Source organism: Dasypus novemcinctus, chromosome 6 (assembly GCF_030445035.2).
Source record: "Dasypus novemcinctus isolate mDasNov1 chromosome 6, mDasNov1.1.hap2, whole genome shotgun sequence".
Taxonomy (NCBI): domain Eukaryota; kingdom Metazoa; phylum Chordata; class Mammalia; order Cingulata; family Dasypodidae; genus Dasypus; species Dasypus novemcinctus.
The window spans coordinates 79,711,152-79,731,847 of NC_080678.1; the positions used below are offsets into that span (position 1 = coordinate 79,711,152).

At 55.8% G+C, this 20,696-nt stretch overlaps 1 protein-coding gene across 1 annotated transcript in view; it reads left to right on the forward strand.

Annotated features, from left to right (window-relative positions):
• Positions 1–4,430: 4,430 nt before the first annotated feature.
• The window catches only part of ADAMTS14 (ADAM metallopeptidase with thrombospondin type 1 motif 14), an 83,680-nt gene continuing 67,414 nt past the window's right edge, over positions 4,431–20,696 (forward strand). The window contains exons 1-2 of the mRNA XM_058298978.1: positions 4,431–4,545; positions 6,144–6,586. Coding sequence (XP_058154961.1) covers positions 4,458–4,545; positions 6,144–6,586 — 531 coding nt within the window. The 5' untranslated portion in view covers positions 4,431–4,457. The remainder of the gene's footprint in view (positions 4,546–6,143; positions 6,587–20,696) is intronic.

The window sequence follows — 20,696 nt, forward strand, 5'->3', positions numbered from 1 at the left end:
CTCAGTACCTCAATTGTATCATACCACTGCCTTCTCACCTCTGGTTCTGAAGAGAAATCCATAGTAAGTATTAATGGTATCCCTTATATCTGATAATTTTCTTTTCCCTTGCTGCTTTTCAGAACTTTTGCTTAATCTTTGGCATTCTGAATATTACGTATCTTGGGGTAGGTCTACATGGATTTATTCTTATTGTAGTATGCTGTGCTTCCTGGACATGTATATTTATGTCTTCCATGAGAGTTTGGAAATTTTTGTTGATTATTTCCTCAAATACTTTTTCTGCCCATTTCCTTTCTTGGAAGTTATGGAACTTCCATATCACGTATGTTGCTGTGCTTCATGTTATCATTCAACTCCCTGGGCTCCTGCTCAATTTCTTCCATTCTTTCCTCTTTCCTTAGTTTCAGTTGTTCTTTCCTCTACATTGCTGATTCTTTCTTCCATGATTTAAAATTGTGTACCCCTATTATATTTTTAACCTCACTTTTTTGTGTCTTTCATTCCCATAGCTCTGTTATTTTTTCATCCAAGATTTCAAATTTTTCTTAGTCCTTGCCTGGTGTCTTCTTAATATCTTTTATTTCCTTAGCTGTGTTGTCATTCAACTCCATGATTTTATTTAGGAGATTATTGTGAACATCATTGATTCGCTGTTTCAAGTCCTGTATCTCACCTGGAACTTTGATTTGTTCCTTTGCCCGAGTCATATCTTCCTTTTTCTTAGTATGGCTTATAATTTTTCTACTGATGTCTAAGCACCTGATTCTGATTTTGAGTTTACTTTGATACTGAGCTTCTCTCTTGCCTAAGGATTTATTGTCTAGCAGCTGTGTGCTACTGTTGTTCTTTCTCTCTTGGTTCAAACTGTACTAGATATTTAGGCTTGTCCCTATTTAACTGCTCAATCCAGAGCTAAAGACCCAGTAATGGGACGCAGGCGGGTTTCCAAGGGCCTTGAGAAGGGGGCAATAAAGGCACCTGCCTGCCTCTTTTATTTTTTCCCTTTTCATGCATTTTTCTCTTCTCGCCAGCAGATGGCACTCTTTGGAAGACCACTCAGGGCAGACCCCAGATGTTAGAGGGTAATGCCTTCAGTGTAACGGTAGAGGAAGGTGCAGATGCAGTGTCCTCAGTACAGGCGGAGCCTCACAATCACACTTTCTCAGAACCTGCTCTTCTTGCTTGGCCATCTGCACCCTCCCTCTGCCTCTTCAGCAACTAGTCTAGGGCAGTAGGGAGGGTGTTTGAGATGCCAAATTATCTTTATTTTAGGCAAATTGTCTTTAGATCCCTGCTGGCTGTCAGTGCGAACAATGTCATGGCCCAACCCTGCCTGGAAGTGTGGGACCCCTCCAATGAAGCAGACCAAGTTTGCTGGTCAAAATCTGAGTTTACTGTAGGTTGTGTCCCTTCATCTCCCCTTTCTTGCGGAAGAGACCCCTGTAACTCCCTCAGTCTGCAGCCACTGCAGTCCACAGCTGCTGCAGTCCACACACGGTTGTTTACTCTGAAGGTGGGGGACATGCCCACTGCTGCTTCTGCAGCTCTACTCACAGGATTTTTTAGCCAGCTGAATCTCCTTTCTTTTGCCCCTTTCTTTTCCGGGTGGTGTCTTGCCATCCCCTGGTGTCCTAAGCCACAGAGCAGCTCTTTGGACTGTCTCTGCCTGTCCTCTAGCTATTTTTTCTGGGAGAGAAGTGATTCCGCTGCCTCTCTAATCCTCCATCTTTCTGGAAGTCCTTTGCACAGTATCCTCTCGACCTCTTCCACGAAGCCTTCCTCTGAATCATTGCCCTCATGGTTACCTGCTCATTCACCCAGCGAACATTTGTCTCTCCTGCTTTACCTGGCTTTCTCTGGCATGCAGAATGTCTTCCAGTTTGTTGCTGGCTTTGTGCGATGCAACCTTCTTGTGTCTACTGTATCTCCACCCATCTCTTGTGCCTTGGACTATAAAGAGTGTTGGATAAGCGTTAGGGGACAGCTTGCAAAACACCCAAACCATCCTCCCTTGTGCAAATCCCACCGTGAGAGACTGGGAAACTCAGAACTTGCCTTCCTAGGATGACCTCATACGGACGGACGCCTGTGGGCTGCTTTGCTTTAGTCTTGTTCGTCTCCAGAAATGGGGCCACCCAGCCATTCCACCACCTTCTAGCCCAGACCCTGAACTATGCTCCCATGTCCGCTGTTCCTAACAAAGGCTTCCTCAGTGGAAAAGGGCTTGGACACACAATACTTGCCAACAAAAGCAACCATTGTAGCCCCTGGGAAGGGGGTGGGGGTAGACAGCCAGGGTGAGGTTTTGCTCTCTGCTTGCCAACGCCTGGCTGGGAAGGCCCCAGCTCACAGCTCATGAGTCAGGCCGCTGGGGTCCTGGTGTAATCAGTCCCTCTTGAGTTGCTTTGTCAGAGGCAGGAAGGGGGAGGAGTGGGGTCAGGCAGACTCAGGCCCCTGAGATTTCTTGGTCAGTTTTTCTGGGATAGCCCTGCAGCTGGGAGAAACTTGCCAGTCCTCAGGCTGTGGCTTTTCCCTTCTGTCCCCCTGGAGTGCCCCACTCTTCTACTGGGTAACCAAGACCACGAGACTGTCTAGTGGGCTCAGGGAGGCCAGAACCAAAACAGCTCCAGTCTGCTTGCTCATCCTACAGCCTCTCCTCCAAGCTCCCGCTGAGACAGGCAGGAGCTGAAGCTCAGAGAGGTAAATGACGTGCCCTAGGTCACACAGCCTGCACTGCTCAAGTTCAGGCTAGACGAGCCTCCTGACTCCTGATCGTCTCTTTCTCTGCTGCTCAGCACTAGCCCTGAGTGCTGGTCCCAGCTCTGCTGCTAAGGAGTTGTGTGACCTAGGACACATCACTAAAGCCCTCCAAAGCAGCTTCAAAAGCACAGTGGCCCTCCAAAACCCCAGCCTCATCTCATTCATTCAGCAAGCTCCATCTCTCAGGATGTCCCAAGCCAGGTCCTGGGGGCCACAATGACGAAGCATTCATTTCTCTGTCCACACGGCGGGAAGGTGGACAAGTGGCCAGGTTTGGAGCACAGCAAGGGTGGAGGACTAGAAGAGCTCAGATGAGAGGAGAGGAAGAACCCGTATCTTCTGGGGGGCAGGAGGGGGGAGTGGTGGCAGTGCAGGAGTTCCCGAGAAGTCTGGGCAGAGAATTTTAATTCACAAGCTCACCTCCCCTTAAGGAAACCCACAACAAAATGTCTGAACTCAAAGTCAGAAAGAATAGAGAGTTTATGCAACTTACACAAAGATTCTTTATTTCACAAATTTTAGGGAAAAACCCCTCTCCTTTCTTCAATTCCTACCTCTGGATTATTTGGAATATAGTTTACTTGCAGATTGTTAGGGTTACGTTTACAGCGTAAAGCAAATTTCTGTCAGGCTCTTTACCCTGACTGCTGAAACTTCTTAACAATATTGCCATGTGCCTCTCTGTCTTCTCAGGACCACTCTCATCTCATTACCTCTTGGTAATTCCCACTAAGGGTGGATTGTGGCAGGGGCTTCTGGTGCCAGGGGTGAAAGTGGAGGGCAACTATTATTGATTGCCTACTAAGTGCTATATACCATACCCATTTTACAGATGAGGAAACTGGGGCCCCAGGCTAGGATTTCAATCAGGACTGTGGGACAGTAAAACCAGGGCTCTCAGCTCACCTTCCTCAGTCCTGCTCTTGTCTAGGACACCACCGGTCACCGGGGTCCAGGTCGTCTAGTCTTCAAAATGGGTAGACCCAAGATCCAAGAGTGGAGACCATCATGAGAAGAAAAGGGGTATACTTGCCCCTACGGAAGACTCACTGTCTCCGTCCACCCCAAATGCTTCAGGCATCCCCTCCACGCCCTGGCTCAGGAACCTGGAGAGAGCGGGCCCTGCGACCGAGCGGGAGGGGCGGGGGCAGGGCCGTGGACGGAGAATTCGGGCGGTCACTCCCGCGGAGCCCAGGCGTCTGCGAGGACACTCGCCCGGTGCGCCTGGAGCCCCTGCCCGGGCTCCGCGTGGCACTTCCGATCCCAGGCCGGGCCACAAGCCGCTGCTCTCCCCAACCCCAGCCCCGCCCCCGGGCGCCAGGCGCCCCCCGCTCCGACGGCTCCCGGCCCCGCCCCGCCCGGTGTGCCCACCCCCGGTCCGCCCCGCTGCCCGCTCGCCGGGCTCTCGCCGCGTCCCGGAGCGTCACGGCGCGGGCGGACCGAGCGGCGGGCAGTTGGCACCGGGCGCTGGCGCGTCGGCTCCGCTCTCCCGCCGGCAGCCTCGGGCCCCGGGAGCCAGCGGGCCAGGCGGCGGCGCCGCGCGTGGGGCCCGCAGCGGGCGGGCGGGGCGCTGCGAGAAGGCAGGCGGCGGTGCCGGAGGCCGGCGGTCCCTGGGGCCGCCTCGGGCGCGCCCGAGCCTCCGCGCGCAGTCCGGGGCTCGGGGGCCCACTCGGCCCGCGTCCCCGCGCGGCCACATGGCTCTGCTCGGCGCGCTGCTCTCCTGCCTGCTTCCCCTGCACTGCGCGCTGCGCGCAGCCACCGCCGCGGGCAGCCGGACCCCAGGTGCGTGCGTGCGTGCGGGCGCGCAGGGGCGCGGGGGATCCCCAGTGCACCGAGTTAGGGTGGTCCGGGGTGCCGGAGAGAGCGGGGAGGACTCGAGCAGAGGGAGCTGAGCTCACCTGGGGCTGAGTTCACTTTTCTCCCCGTGTGCCACCTGGGAGAGACCCCCGGGGAGGATTTGGGAAGCAGGCCGGGCGTCCTGGAACGCGGAGTCTCCTCTTAGGGGCTTGTGTGTCTGCCTCCGTATGTTTTTCTCTCTGTCTGCTTTCTCTTCTGAATGAAACTTGTTTTCTGAGTGCCCAATTGTGTGTGCTCCCGTGCACTTATGTGTGTCTGTCTTTTACAGGCAGGCTGGCAGGTGATTGCCCCCACCTCAGCACACACAGGGGGCGCCCCCTGCACAGGAGCACATTCACCCCGCCCACCCCGGCGCCTGCCCCCTGTGCAGACAGCCTTTCACACAGGCGCACCCCAAAGACACCCTCACCTTGCTCAGGGAATGTCCCCCTGGTGGCTCTGAGATGGGGTGAGCAGGGGGCTCCTGCGGTTTCCAGGCAGGCTGCCTGCTTGTCTGTGAGCTGTTCATGCATCCAAGTGGGAGCCCTCCTGCAGCATTCTTGGGGGTCCTCTGCTGATATGGGGAAAACCCGAGGAGGGTTCGCCCGCCTTCCCCCGCCCCCCCCCCCCCACAACTGCCCTGGGCAGAGGGGATTTTCAGGACACATCGTTCCTGGGGTTTGTCAGTGCTGTGAATGGGAGGTGGGGGGTGGTGAGCGGTGGAACTTTGTGGAAATGAAAATTCCTCTGAACTTGTATCCATGACTCACCCGGCCTGGAAGCCAGGGAACTGTCACTCCTGCCTGGGAGTGAGGACGGGGCACTGGCCTGCAGCCTGGAGCGTGGGGCCATGACCTCACACTTAATTCAGCCCCAGTGGGCAGGTCATCCTGTGCATCTCCTTTATTTTTGAAGATCTATATTTACCCACCTTGGGGCTGGGCCATGTAGAAATCTTGGGAGCCACTGCGCTTCTTAAAAAAGTTTTCTTTCTCAACTTAGGAAAATATAGAATGAGTATTCCCTCCCTCTCCGCCGCAGCTCCTCCTGCCTTGACACATGCCCACCATCCCTTGGGTTTCTAGGTGTGTTTGTTTTGCCAGCTGCATGCTTGGGAGCATGGCGAGGAGGGCCCTACCCCAGGCTGGGCTGGTGACTTCAGACATTGGGAGGTTTGGGCAGAGTTGGCCCTCCCTCTCTTTGCCCTGGGGGCTTTTGGGAAATTTCACTGCATTCCTAGGCAGTGCCCAAGGTTGGAACGCTTGTTGTCAGAGTGACAGGGCTCTGTTTGGCACCAGTTTTTTCTTCAGCCAAATTGAGGGTTAGAGGGAGCAATTTATGCCCGCAAAGTGCTTGACCACCATCCATCCCATTTTAGAGACCCAGAGGATGGGACATGGATGGCGGATGAAAAGGTCCACCCCAGGTGACACTCAGGGAAGTGGATGAAGCAGATTGCTCGGTCCCCTGCCCCTGCAGGATGTCAGGCTTCCCTTTACTTCTGCACAGACTGCACTGCAGTAACTCTCTGTTTACTTCAACAGAGCTGCACCTCTCTGGGAAGCTTCAGGACTTTGTCGTGACAGTGCCCTGCAGCACAGATGTTCAGGGACGCTTCCTCTCCCATGTGGTGTCTGGCCCAGCAGCAGCCTCCGCAGGGAGGGAGGCAGTGGGCAGGCCACCCACCCCACCATCAAGCTCCAGTCCCCGCCGGGTGGCTCGCAGCCCCCCGCGCCCGGAGGAAGGGACACCGCCGCCTGGCAGGGCGGGCCACACCTCCCTCTACTTCAACGTGACCATCTTTGGGAAGGAACTGCACTTGCGCCTCCGGCCTAACCGCCGGCTGGTGGTGCCGGGAGCCTCCGTGGAGTGGCAGGAGGATTTTCAGGAGCTGTTCCGGCAGCCCTTGCAGCAGGAGTGTGTCTACACCGGGAGTGTCACAGGCATGCCGCGGGCAGCTGTCGCCATCAGCAACTGCGATGGATTGGTAAGGGGTGAGCCTCTCATCCGGCCGCATCCCGGGGCTCTCCGCCTCCCAGCCCCACCTCTCCAGTGCTCGCCGGCTGAGCCAGCTCGACAGCCTTTGCCCCTGGCTCCCTGTGTTTGGGATTCCTGCGGGTCTGTCGTGCGGGCTGGGCCAAGGCAGGGCTGCGCTGCCTTCCATAGCCCCGCGTGCTCCCTGCTGGCTACCAGGCTCTCCCCGGGGTGAACTGGCCAGGTTAGGATGGTTCCTTTGTCTTGTTTGTCCCCTCATCCACGTGACCCACCCGGACCACAACTTAGCTGGCTGGGACCGCCAGGGTTGGGGAGGCGGCTTCCGGAGGCGGGCGGTGCTGCTCACATACGGTGAGGACTGGGGCCAGGTCCTTAGCCCCTCCGTGGTTCTGTCCCTTGTTCCCTTTTGCGTCCAGTGGGCATTCCTCCTGCACGTCCTTTCCACGTCCTGCACACCCAGCACTGCCCTGGGTGCCGGGGCGTGCAGTAGTGCACGAGCCAGGCACGGCCCCTGCCCTCCTGATGCTGCCACGCCGACCTCTCGGGCGGTGTCGGGTGGCTGGCTCCTGCCCAGCACAGGGTCAAGGCCCTGCTGGCGTTAGCTGCTGTCATTATCCTTACCATGACTTCCTTCCGCTTCTCCCACACATCTCTGGTTCCACAGCCAGCCTGCTCTTTCCCAGCTGCTCTGCACCGTCCCTCTCTTAGTACCTCTCCCTCCTCCCCGGGGCTGGGAATGCCCCCTGCCTGGCTGACTCCATATTGTACACCCGAAAGCCGCGGGGTGGCTTGTCTCTCAGTCTCCACTCCCACAGGTCTTCTCCTTGCTGCTCTGTCCTCGGCAAGTCAGGGTGGCCCTTTCCACAGCCTCTGCTTTGCCAGCAACATCACGTGGGAGCTGAGGTGCCCTCTGAGTCAGATGAGGAAGGGATGAACCGGGGCTGAGAGGACTTGTCACCGTCTTCCCATCCTCGAGAGGTGGCTTCCTGCTGATGTCATAACTGCCTCTTTGTCTAGGCCAGTGTTTCTCAACCTTTTATTGCATTCGCCCTTTTAAAAATTATTTTCCTAATTGTCCCTCCATGAAAATTTAAAATCATGGATACACTAAATATCTGTTTTTTTATATATATGCAGTCCCTCTCTCTCTGTCTCTCTCTCTGTATATGCTTTGTATCTAAAAACAATATTTTTGCCTTTCCCCCAACCAGTTCTTATCCCCTTGGGGTGCTCTTACCCCATTCAGAAGGTGTGGTCTAGGTTGGTTCCCAACGCTGAGCAGATGCTGGAACCACCTGAGCACCTGGTCAGAGGTGCAGGATCTGAGTCTCTGTAGGGAGGGACCCAGGGGCCACGTCTCTACCAAGCTCTCCAGGTGAGCCTGATGCAGGGGTTCCCTGGAGCAGACTTGGAGAAACACAGCTTGTAAGGTCAGTTGGAGAAGTCCAAACCTTGCCCTGATTCCAGCATGAGCTGGGGTAGGCCACCCTCAGTCAGCCATTTGGCTCAAGCTGTGCAGTGGCCATGAATTCTGGTTGAAAAATCCAAAGTGATATAAGGAATCTCCCAGGATGTGGTGTCCATGTGGATAGAGCGACAGAAAGCGGCTGAACTGCATGGCAGATTCCTTCTAAAGTCATCAAGCAGGTGGATCCCAAGCTCTTCAGCCCCGGGGCTCCTTGAAGGCTGCCCTGGCGTGAGGCAGAGTGGGTGTTCTGTAATCAGTGCACCCTGGGGACCGAAACCAGGGGTTGAGTGCAAAATCATCACGCTGTGTGTGGAACTGGCCACCCCTCTGGGCCCTGCAAACCTTCCCTGTCATTGAACCCGCCCAGCAGCCCTTTCACAGGGGTCACTGACCGTCTGCCATCAGGGACTCTGTCCCCGCACCCTGAGAGGCGTGATCCTGGGGACACGTGGTGCCTGTGCGTGACGACAAGCCGTGCTGTGTGTGGGGCAACCGTGCGGTCACTGGGGGGTGGGCCTGGGCACTGCTCAGCCCGTCTGCTGACTTTGCTGGCCTCTGACTAAATGTCCTTGGGCAAGGCACACCCCAAGTCAGATTTAAAATTAAAAAAAATTTTTACTGTGTATTGCAGCAGTTGTAAGTTTACAGAAAAATCATGCAAAAAGTAGAGTGCCCATATGTTCTCCTCACTTCTGGGTTTTCCATTATTACCACTTTGCATTAGTGTGCTACCTTTGCTACAGTTGATAAAACAATATTATGATAGTTTTACTACTAACTATATAGTTATAGCGTTCACTCTTTATGTTGTACAGCTCTGTGGGTTATCTTATTTTATTTTTTATTCTGGTAACTTACGCAGCCCAAAATTTCCCATTTTAACCGCTTTCAAGTATACAATCCCATGTGTTAACTACATTCACAGAATTGTGCCACCATCTCCGCCATCCACTACTGGGGCCTCTCCATCATTCTAAACAGAAACTGTATCAATGAAACTTCAATTCCCCCTTTCCTACACCCACCCCAGCCCCTCGTAACCTGTAAGTTAGTTTCTGACTCTAGGACTTGGCTTATTGTAATTCTTTCATACCACTGAGATCATAGACTATTTATCCTTTTGTGTCCGGCCTGTTTCACTCAGCCTGAAGTCTCTGAAGTTCATCCATGTTGTCGTATGTGTGAGAACTTCTGAATGTTATTCCATTGTCTCTATATAGACCAGGTTTTGTTTATCCATTTCTCTATTAACTAACACTTGGGTTGCTTCCACCTCTTGGCAGTTGTGCGTAAAGCCACTTGGAACGTTGGAGCGTGAGTTTCTGTCCAAGTCCCTGTTTCCGGTTAGGTCTGTGCCCAGCAGTGGGGACCCCACATGGTAGAGGCCTTATTCTTCTCGTTTGTCCAAAGGGGGGCTGCTCCTGATGCTCGCTGGCAGAGGGGATTTGATTCCGCTGGACGTTTGCAGGGGCTGCGTCCGGGCTCAGAGGTCGTCCGCGATGGGCTTCCAGAGCGCTCCTCTGCTGGCGGGTCCGCGCAGCCCGTGTGGAGCTAAGGTTCCGGGGAACGGCTCTCCTAGTTTTCTCTTGACCTTGTGAGGGGCAGAGATGGGCCTCACTGGTCTGAGCCTCGGGCTTGGCGCCTGCTCGGGCACCACGTCACTGCGTGTGCCCTCGGCGGCCTCCTGAGGTCAGCCCCTGAGGTCAGCTCCCACGGCTCCTTGTCCAGACCCAGGGCCCGGCCCTCGGGCTCTTCTCCTCCACTCTGCCTGTCACCTCCAGCCCACACAGAGGCCTTTGCAGTGGGGGTTCCTGACCTCCAGCCCACTCCTGAAAAACGCCCTGTGTTGCATGAGAGCCAGAGGCTGCTTCACAGTGACCCAGCTGAACGTAAGTTTAGATTCAAAGCCATGGTGTAGCTTTTCCGATGACGAGATTAACTCTGCATCTTTATGTGGTCTCTGGGTTTTAACCTCCTCTCCTTTAACATAACAAGATGACGCAACGAGGAAGCACAAAGAGGAAAGACAATGAGAGGCACAACAAATCAGGGAACTGAGGTGGATCAAGCAATTGACTGCCACTGGTTCCCAGTTTCTCCTAAAGAGAAGACGAGCAGACACAGAGAGCACACAGCAAATGGACACAGAGAACAGACAGCAAGTGCAAAACATTGTGGGGGGAGGGAATAAATAAATAAAAATCTGAAAAAGAAAAAAAAGACAATGAGAGTAACACAAGAAATAGCAGCAGTAGTACTGAGCAGTCCCAGGGGCCCAGCACAGCCGGTGTGCCTCACTGAGCAGCACTGGATGAGAACACAGAGTCATAGGGAGGGGATGGGAAGATGCTAGAGATCGCTTCTCTGGGCACAGGACTGCACAGTGTGCAGAGCCCTTCCATCCCTTAGGTCTTGTGAGGTGAGTGTGCGGATGCTGTTATTCCCCTGCTTTGCAGAGAGTCATTCCCTGCCCTTGAGAAGCCTGGGCGCCAAACAGGAAGGACCCCAGAACATCAACACTAACATTCTATTGATTGGTTTTCCAGAACACAGTGGGGACTTGCTAAATGGGAGTGATTATTTTTGGTATCAGAAGTGGTGACTTTTGAGCTGGGCCTTGAAGGATGAGTAGAAGCTCCCTTCTACTGGCATTCTGGCAGAGAGAAGAGCTTGAGCGAGAGATTCATGGTCAGACAGTGGAGGGAGCATCATGCTGGCGGGGCTGGGGAGTGGAGCCCAGAAGACGTGGTGGGCAGGCAGGAGGCAGGGCAGGGTGGCAGAGGGGCCGAGGGCAGGGAGGGGAACCTCTGCTCCCCACCCCCCACCCCCCGCCCAGGCCTCACTTGCCTCCTTGGTGCATTGCGGAGCCTGGAAGCAACGTGCCCAGGGCCCTGTCCGGCTCTGATCGGCACTTTGTGACTCTGGGGCAGGCCTTGCTGGAGGAACCTTCCGTCAACTCCTCTTTCCCCTGGTCAGTACCGAGGACCTGCTGGGCTCCAGGCCTGGCCTGGGCTGCAGGGACAGAGGAATGGGATGGGATGAGGAATGGGACGAATCCCACTCGGTGTGCACAGGCTTGCAGCCATCGAGCATCTTCACTGCCTTGGTGAGACGTCTAACCTGGTGGCTAGATCCTCAGTGCCAGCTGGAGCCTGCAGGGGAGTGAAGAGACCAGCATCCCCTCCACTTCTGCCATCCCAGGGAGCTGTTCACCCGGGGGCACCTGAGACAGACGCTGCGGAGGGCTGTGTGCATGGCTCTGCGTGTTGTGGGAGAAGGGAAGTAGGACCCAGGAATGAGGAAGCCGGGGTCCCTCCCTGGCTAAGCTGGACATTGAAGCAGACACATTACAATCCTGCAAAGGGCAGCAGCCAGAGGACCCGCTTATTGGGGTTAGGGTGCCAGGAAGGCTCCCCGGAGGAGGAGACATTGTCTTAAGACTGATCAAGCATCATAACCATGAAAGGAAAATGCCAGGCCCCTGGGCAGCAGAAGAGCAACTGACCAGGCAGTCTGGAGAGGCTTGGGAACAGGGGGTAAGAGATGTGGGGGAGCCTGGTTCCAGGCACAAGTGTTTTCTCCGGGGTTGGGGGTGCTGTCACACCGAGGGTCCCCACATTGGGAAGCGACCTGATGGCAGCTCGCAGAGCCCTCCTCAGGTTGTCTGGCCTGTGACCCCTCACCTCTGGGAAGGCCCGTGGGTGGGAGGGCCTGGTGCAGGGCAGGCCTCTGCCGGCAACCGTGATTCTGAATTCCGGGGAGGAATGTGGAGGCCAGTTCTTTGTGGGTCCTGGAGGGTTGTAGGGAGCAGGGATGGGGGGAGCAGCATGGAGCCCCCGTGTCTTGGGCGGGGCCGTGGGCCACGTAGAACCCAGCCTGCCGGCCTCTGGAAGGTCTGCCTTCCCGTGGCCATCTCTGTCTGCCTGGTCCCCACCGCCCGGTCCCCGGGCCCGCTGTTCCTGCGCTGGGGCGTTCGGGGCTGATCTGCGCTGTGCTCCCCCCTTTCCTTCAGTGCCTTCCATGAGTCACGGGCCTGCGCGGAAGCAGCCCCACACGTCAGCTTTGTCACCATCTGGTTCCATTTCCCACCCTCGGCGGACCCTGCCTGTTTTCACGAGTTGCACCCAGCAGAGTCCTGACAGGGGCCCCAGCCCCACTGCTCGCCCCTGCGGCGCTGTGAGCCCGCCATGGAACCTCTCTGAGCCTCAGTCTTTTTGTCTTGAAAACGGGATTGCGTCGGAGGGCTTGGGCTTGACCGTGAAAGGGTATGGGATGTTTTTATGGGGTGATGAAAATGCTCAAAATCGATCGTGGCGATGACTGCCCACTTCTGTGAATGTACTAAAAACCGCTGAATTGCACATCTCACATGGCACATGTGGTACATGAGTTATATTTCAATAAAACTGTTCTCAAAGAAATGCCATTACAAAACCTCCCTTGGGGGCCGTTGTAAAAATTAGTGACACAGCAGACATGGAGGGCCGGGCCTGCTGCAAGGCGCCCGCGAGCAGCCTTGTTTGTTAGATAGGGAAGTGTGGGGTCTGTAGACACGGGTGCAAGTGAGCTGTGTGACCTTGAGTAAGTTTCTAAATCTCTCTGTGTTTAGATTCTTCACCTGTAAGGAGGGGAGAAGAGCAGCGTCTGCAGGGCCTTCAGGGGGTTGAAGGAATGAAAGTAACGTGCAGGGTCTGTCTGAGGCACCGCCTGGGGTTATTTTAGCCACTGCTCTTGGTAGCCAACAATGGAGACAAATGCTGAGACGCTGTTAGAGCCCTCCACCCCACCCAGACGGCGGGCGTAGACCCTGGTGTTAGTGTGTGAGCACCGCATCGCTGGAGGCTGAGCCCTGCCTCCCACTCCCGTGGCTTCCTCTGCAGAGGGGGCTGAATGGAGCTTGCCCAGTGCCTGAGTAATTCGGCTGCTCTAATAACCCCAGGCACCCTTCAGGGCAGGGAGTGGCGAGGGGTACCAGGTGGGGCATTCCGCCAAGGGTCGGTGGGCTTCTGCTCAGGCCAGGCCCTGCACCAGGTGCTGGGATACAGCCCTCCGTTCCCCAGACTCCAGAGCCACACATTTTAAAGGGAAGGTGGGCACGTACATAAGCCAATAGGAAACAGCAAATATTGCGGGAGACTTCCGTGCTTTGTGGGAATGCAGGAGGCATGCCCTGGCCTGGAGATGGGTGCCGAGAAGAAGAGGTACTCAGGGAAGAGGACATTTGGGCTGGGTGTTAAAGGATACATAGGAGTTTTTAAGCCAGTGGGTAAGAACTGTGGGTATTCTGCAGGGAGGTCCATCCTCTGCCTACACTGGATTCCAGAAGAGGCAGGTCATTCTTGCTCTCCATGGGAGAGGTGAGGGGTGGTGAAATAGAGTTTGGAAAGTCTCTGCCTCACCGGGGAGCTTAGATTTGCTCCTGAGGCCATGGGGAGCCATGAGGGGTTTGTAAGCAGGAGGTACCATAGTATTTGGGTTAGATACTCATCTTTGCAGCTGTGCTGCCGGTGCAGGTAGGAAGGAGATTTGCCTGCGGCTCCTTGCTGTTGGTGCCTACCCGCCCCCCCCCCCAGGCTGCTCCTTGCTGGCTAGGTGAGGGCTGACCCCTTGGGAAGGCCCCAGCTCTGTCCTGCTTTCCACTTCTGCCCTGGGTGTGGAGTGTGGAGGCCTGGGACGGTGGCAAACTGCAGAGGACATGCCCTGTCGATTGGGAGTGCCAATCTAGTGTGGCAAGGTCTCTGAATTTTTTTTAAGGCAAAATCAGAAATATGGATTTTTAAGTAAAGTTTCCTAATTTTAAGACAGTATAGGGGGAAGTGGATGTGGCTCAAATGATAGAGCATCCACCTACCACATGGGAGGTCCGCGGTTCAAACCCCAGGCCTCCTTGACCCGTGTGGAGCTGGCCCATGCGCAGTGCTGATGTGCGCAAGGAGTGCCCTGCCACGCAGGGGTGTCCCCGCATAGGGGAGCCCCACGCGCAAGGAGTGCACCCTGCATTGAACTGCCCCATGTGAAAAAAGTGCAGCCTGCCCAGGAGTGGCACCATGCACACGGAGAGCTGACGCAGCAAGATGACACCAAAAAAGAGATACAGATTCCCGGTGGCACTGAGAATGCAAGCAGACACAGAAGAACACACAGCAAATGGACAGAGAGAGCAGACAAGGGAGGGGGAGGGGAGAGAAATAAATAAAATAAATCTAAAAAAAAAAAAAAAACAGTATAGGGACCAAACACAGCATGGCGGTTGACTGGAGGCCTCAGAGTGCTAGTGAGGCAGTATGTGTAGTAGAACCAGATTACTGTGTGACCTTGGACAATGACCTAACCTCTCTGTGCCTCGGTTTCCTCCTCTATAAAGTAAGCAGGTAGAGTAATAGTATACACCTATTAGAGTCCTTAGGTGTGTATTGGCTGAGCCTGCTGAGTCCTAGGGGGTGGGTGGCAGGAAAGAAGAGGAAGTCAAGAGCCCCCCATTTTGCTAACTGCCACCCCCAAAGGGGCTTCTGGGTGTGTCCTCAGGGCCTTCAGCTGGGCAGGCAGAGTCCATCTGGGTGAATGCTGGGATAGTGGTCCGAACATCACCCAGGTCTGTCCGTTTGTCCAAGGGTGCAACTTGCTCCCGTCGCGGTTTTCATTTCTCACCCTGAGCATTCGCCCTGGAAGTTCCTGAAGGTAGGGTCAAGGCGTCCTCCCCACGTGTCCTAGGACCCCAGGTGGGCCCCAGCCAGGGCGCACTCAGTGGTTTTGGGGTACTGGAGAGGAAGTGAGGAGGGCTCGCTTTCAGAGTGACAGAAAGCCCACGTTTCACGTTTTTGATGAGGAGCGTCAGCACATCTGTCGTTCTTTCTGTGATTGACTGTCCATCCGTCCCTGAGCATCATGTATCTCGCCCTTTGCCCCTCCTGTACCCCTGGCAGATGCTCTGGGTTGGTGGTGGCTCGCTCCCCGGTGAGCCTCAGTGTCCCACAGGGGCCCCTTGCTCCCACTACCAGTCAGCCCCCGCGGGCATGAAGGGTGAAACCCACTGGCCACCCTGCCCTTGGCACTCCCTTCTCCAGTGCTCACACCTGCTCTGTGGGTGCGATCTGCTTTATCGTGTTTGCTATTCAGATAACACAGTTCCCTGAGAAACACAGGGTCTGTTTCTCAGAATTTATGTTTGTAGACTGAAAACAAGAAATTGCCTCATTGCAGAGAAAGGGAGCTGCCCACGACCCACCCTGCCAGGGTGAGCACGGATCTGCTGTGTAGAAAGTGGCCTGTAGCCCCCTCTTACTTTTTGTAGAGTGTGTTCTCTGTCCGCTCCTGGTTTGTGAGGGGTCTCGGCACCTGGGCCTCGGGCAGGGCCGCAGTCAGGTTGGGGTACCTTGACCCCAGCCCAATCCCAGGAGGCAGGCAGCACAGGCTTTCCTGGGGAGGCAGTCAGTGTGGAGAAAGGGTTCCGTACTTGCCCACTTGGTGACTGAGTGGTTGTATCAGCTATTTGTTGCTGTGTAACAAACCAGCCCCAAATTTAGGAACTTAAAACCACCACCAACTGTTTCTCCCAATTCCATAGGTTGGCTGAGTGGCTCCCAGCTGGTTGTGCCTGAGCTCTCTCGAGCCACTGCACTCAGTGGGAGGTCAGCATGGCCACATCTGGCCGTTGGTGCTTGCTGCTGTCTGGGCTGCCTGCCTCCATTCTCCTGTGTGGCCTCCTATAGGCACCCGGCTTCTTTCCTGGGAGCCTCAGGGTAGAACGAAGCTGCAGGGCCCCTTAAGGCTTAGCTCTGGAAGTTGCACAATGTCACTTCTGCCTCATTCGACTGGTCAAAGTGAGTCATAAGGCCAGGCCAGGTTTTCCAGCAGTGGGGAAGTGGATGCCACCTCTTGATGAGAGGAGCAGCCATGTCTTGATGCAAAAAGGCGGGGCTGCAGGCAAGGGAGGAATTGTTGCAGCCGCCTTGGCAGATATTCTTCCATTCTGACTCTAGACAAGTGACTTGACCTCTCTGAACCTCAGTGTCCTGTTCTGTAAAGTGAGTGTGCCTACCTTGTGTGGTTTTGTTAGAAACCGTGTACTTAAAGTGCTGTCACAGAACCTGGAACTGTAATGGGTAGCCTTGAGGCTTTCATTATTATTACTGTTGCCATCTTGGAAAATAGAAGGGAACAAGGTATGACCCCAGTAGGCTCGTTTCCAGGCCTCTGGATGCCCACCCAGGGCTCTTGCCCTCTCCCCGCAGGAGGCGCGTTCTGTCTGTGCCCGTCTGTCTGAGTGGAGCTCTGGGGTCCCCGTCCTGGGGGTTTCTGCAGTCCGCAGGGTGGTCTAACCGTGCAGCGTGCCATCTCCCTTGTCTCCACACTGCCATGCCTTTCTGCCTGCCTGGGATTAATAGCTTATTTATGATACGGAATAAAAGCCAGACATCGCCGCCCTGCGGCCTCTGGAACAGACCCGGCCTCCCGTTCCGCCCAGGGCCGCGGCTGCCTTCCTTTTCCATCCCGGTGTCTTCAGGTGGTGCCGCGGGGAGGCAGGGGCGTGTGGCGGGGGCTCGCCTGCCTTCCCACCTGCTGCACAGACTCGGGGCCGAGGCCCAGGGATGGCCTTTCAGGGAGAACCCAGGGAATTGCTGCACTCCTGACTCCGCAGTGGAACATTCCCAAAGCACATGCCAGGGCCAGCATTCCGTTTCAGCACGTGGGCCTTGCCCTGCCTTCAAAGTCCTAAGAAATAATAATAACAAAAATGATAATATTTGTGTGCTGTCTCACTTCGGACAAACTCTGACATCCTCAGATCGCCCCTGTGTTGAGTGTAATTTCAACCTCTCACCTTGGCTTTGGTTGGGTGGTAGACGGCTGCAGCTGGAGGAAGCATTCAGGGCCCCAAGCTCCCCTCTTCGTTGTCCAGATGAGGAAACCGAGGCCCAGGGAAGGGAAGCGACTCACCCGGGGTCACTCAGCAGGTGAATGTTGGAGCCTGAATGGAGTCCAAGGTCCCCTCCCTCCATCCCACATGACCTCTCCTGAGTCAGTGGAAAACTCAAGGTCATGAATGGGGGGGAATGGCCAGTGATGCGGTAGCCATGGCGACGGTTTCAGGACCATGAGTGCTGAAAGCCATTGGTCCAACAGCTGCCGACTGGAGGGGTGTCCTGGGAGTGCTTGGGCCCGGGTACTTAGCCGAGGTGTGTCTGCCGCCCACTGCATTTCCAGGGGCTTCCCAGCTTCAGGAGGGAGGCTGAGGGAGGTTGTGCGTCATTCTCTTCCCTAAGACTTGGAAGGCAGCTGAGAAAATCCAGTGTCCACGGCACAGCGAGTCAGTTGGAAATTCAAACAGAATCTTTTGGTGGATCTCGGCCCCAAGTCACCGTCGCCGCTGCTTTCTCCATCTTCATAATGTTGGGGGTGGGGTGGGGCTGGGGTGCTCTTATGCACGTGTCACTTGTCATGGAACATTTTAGAAACGCTGCAGTCTGATTTTCTTCTGCTTTCAGTAACACGGCCAACAGGGCGCTAGAACGGGCCCTTGCTAGAGAAACATCGGAAGCTGCGGGTGTTTGTCAGGACATGGTTGGTGCGTCTGGATGCAAACCCTCTTCTCCAAGTGTCGCTTCAAGCCCTCGTCAGCCTTTGCTTTTAAGCCAACCAAATAGCCGCGCCTTTGATCTACCAAGAACATCTCCATCCCCGCAAGCCACCCCAGCCCCGGCGGAGGCGCCGCCCTCTCAACTAGCTCCTCCAGCCCTAGCGGGCCTCGTGCCCCACAGCTGGCGGGCTGCTGGCCCCTTGAGGTCGAGTTAGTTTATCACCTCGTAATTCACGTTCCTCGATGGGAGATATGAAGTAAAATATGCAGTTCCCTCATCCACAGCCACACTTGGTTGGAAAGCAGATGGCTCGTTCAGGAAGATATACCCAGGGCAGTTCCTTTTGGAGGCTTGGCCCAAAGGTGTTTATTCTGAAGGCCGTCGGTGGCTTCGATTGGTGCTCATCCCCCTGAAGTTTGGGTCTAGAAAAGGGACAGACATCTCCGGACAGGAATAGGGCACCTCCCGGAGTGACTGGGCAGGGAGAGGGGTGGGTGATGGGAAGACGTTCGCGCTGGCGGGAAGGACGCTCCTGGCGGGCTCAGGGCAGGGTGAAGCCCGTGTGAACGGGTTGCTGTGCGTGGGGCAGGTCCCCGTGTGCGGCGCGGGATTCTTGTCCATTAATTCCTAAAGGAAGCACGTAGGGCTTAGCAAGCACAAGCGCACTGGGGCTCGGAGCCCCTGCTTTCTCTCCTGGCGTGTGGTGGCAGCCTCTGTCCTTGCCCCCACAGTCTGTTCTCCACCAGCAGCCTGGGTGGTCCTGCTGAAATCCAAGGCATCTCATGACGTCCTGTGCTCAGAAGCCTCCGGAGACCCCCGCCTCTCAGGGGGAGAAGCCAAAAGGCCTGTGCAACCGAGACCCCTCCCGTCCACCTCTGACTTCCCCTCCTGCCTCGCTGCCATCATCGCTCTCCTGGCCTGGGACACTCGTCCCCCAGGCATCTCCAAGTGGACCCCCTCTTCTCCTCCAGGCTTTTGCCCCGAGGTCACCTGTCTGGTAACATCTTTCCTGACTACCTTATTTAAAGCTCTAAACCCAGTTCTACTCCTTTTCTGCTGAATCTGACCCCATGGCTCTATTGCCCTCTGGCATGCCACATTTCTGCTTAGTGTCCAGCTCACACCCCAGTAGGAAGTTAGCACCGTGAGCGCAGGAATTTTTAACTGTGTCCCCAGCTCCTAGAACAGGGCTTGCTCGAGAATCATCAGATGAATGAATGAACGAACGAATGAATGGTACTGTAGCAGAAGCAAAATTGCAGATGTACACAAACTTACAAAATAAGTAGGGAACCTAATGAGCGTGCAGACATTTTTGTTGTAAGTAACTGACAGGGCTTGACCCAAAAGGGCTTTGGCAAAGTGTCAATGTTCTAAGAAGTTTGGGAAACATGTGAGTGGCGCTCGTCCCTGGCAGGACGCAGGACGGGAGACACTGTGTGGTAGGTGCTCCTGGCTGATAGATTTCGTTGGCTCTTTCCTCTTTTTGCAGAGGAGACAGGTGTTGGTGTGGGGGTTAAGGACTAGAGCTGGGCTGAACGCAGGCACCTGGTGTCTATATCCACCCCTTCCTGTTTTCCTGTGCTCGCCTGCCTCCTTCCCGTGTTCTGTAGGGGACTTTCTCCCCTTGCCACCTCCACATCCCTGTTATCACTCACTACAGACCTGTCATATGAGTCAGACTCAGTGATAAACATTTTACACGCACCTGCCCATTTGGGGAAAGGCATTGTTTAAAAATAAGTCTGGGGAAGCGGACTTGGCCCAGTGGTTAGGGCGTCCGTCTACCACATGGGAGGTCCGCGGTTCAAACCCCGAGCCTCCTTGACCCGTGTGGAGCTGGCCCACGCACAGTGCTGATGCACGCAAGGAGTGCCCTGCCATGCAGGGGTGTCCCCCGCGTAGGGGAGCCCCACGTGCAAGGAGTACACCCCGTAAGGAGAGCCGCCCAGCTCAAAGGAAAGTGCAGCCTGCCCAGGAATGGCACTGAACACACTCGGAGAGCTGACACAGCAAGATGATGCAACAAAAAGAAACACAGATTCCCGTTGCTGCTGATAAGGATAGAAGCGGTCACAGAAGAACACACAGCGAATGGACACAGAGAGCAGACAACTGGGGGTAGGCGAGGGAAAGGGAGAGAAATAAATAAAAACTAAATCTTTAAAAAAAAAAAAAGGTCTGCAGCCCTCTTGCCAGGCTGCCCTAGGCTTCGGGGCAGATTTGTGAAATCGCCCAGCCTGAGGGGAGGCCTGGCTGCAGCAGTGGCCCGCGGGGCAGTCTCAGGCTGCCCTCAGCCGCGGGAGGGGCCGGCGCACCTTTCCCCGGTGCAGCCGCGGCCGTCAGCCGGGCCGGGTCTGAGCCGTCGGGGGGCAGACGGCAGGGCCTGGCGCGGGAGCCGGCGCTCCTCAGCCCAGCCTGGCCGCCGGCTCGGCCTCCTGGCACCCGAGGGCTGCTTCCCGACTCCTTGTCCCGAAGCGGCTGGCCGCTGCCAGGACTCAGGGCCAAGCGGTGGCCAGGCAGAGCTCCCGGCCCCGAGTGTGGTAGGCCGTGGGGGTGACGGGGGGGGGGGGGGGGAGGCCGTCAGAGCCATTTGGCTCCCGGGCACTGGGGAATGGAGACTGGGGGTGGCCGCCCGCCTGGCGGGATCTGCCCTTGATGCTGACTGAGCTCCAGGGCGGCAGGCTGCCAAAGGCAAATCTCTGAGCACCTGTGGGTGCGAGCCCCGCCCTTATTTGGGGCCGGGACCCCTTCCTCTAGAATGGGGGGTGGGGGCGCTACAGAGAGAAAGCGTTTACTGAGCTTTTCAAGACCTGAGCGACCCTGTTCTCCAGCACACCAGAGAACGAACCAGTTGAATTCGTCGTCACCAGCATCGGCATCAGCATCATCATAGAGGTCACACTAATAATCGCCCCTTGCTCTCTGCATGAAGGACTCCTGGCTTGGGTGGCTGTGACCACAGTGATTTGCCATCGGCTGCCCAGCAGCTCACATACCCACTTCCGCCCGCTGGGGCAGTTTCGACAGCTTGTTCTTCACTCACAGTGGAGCTG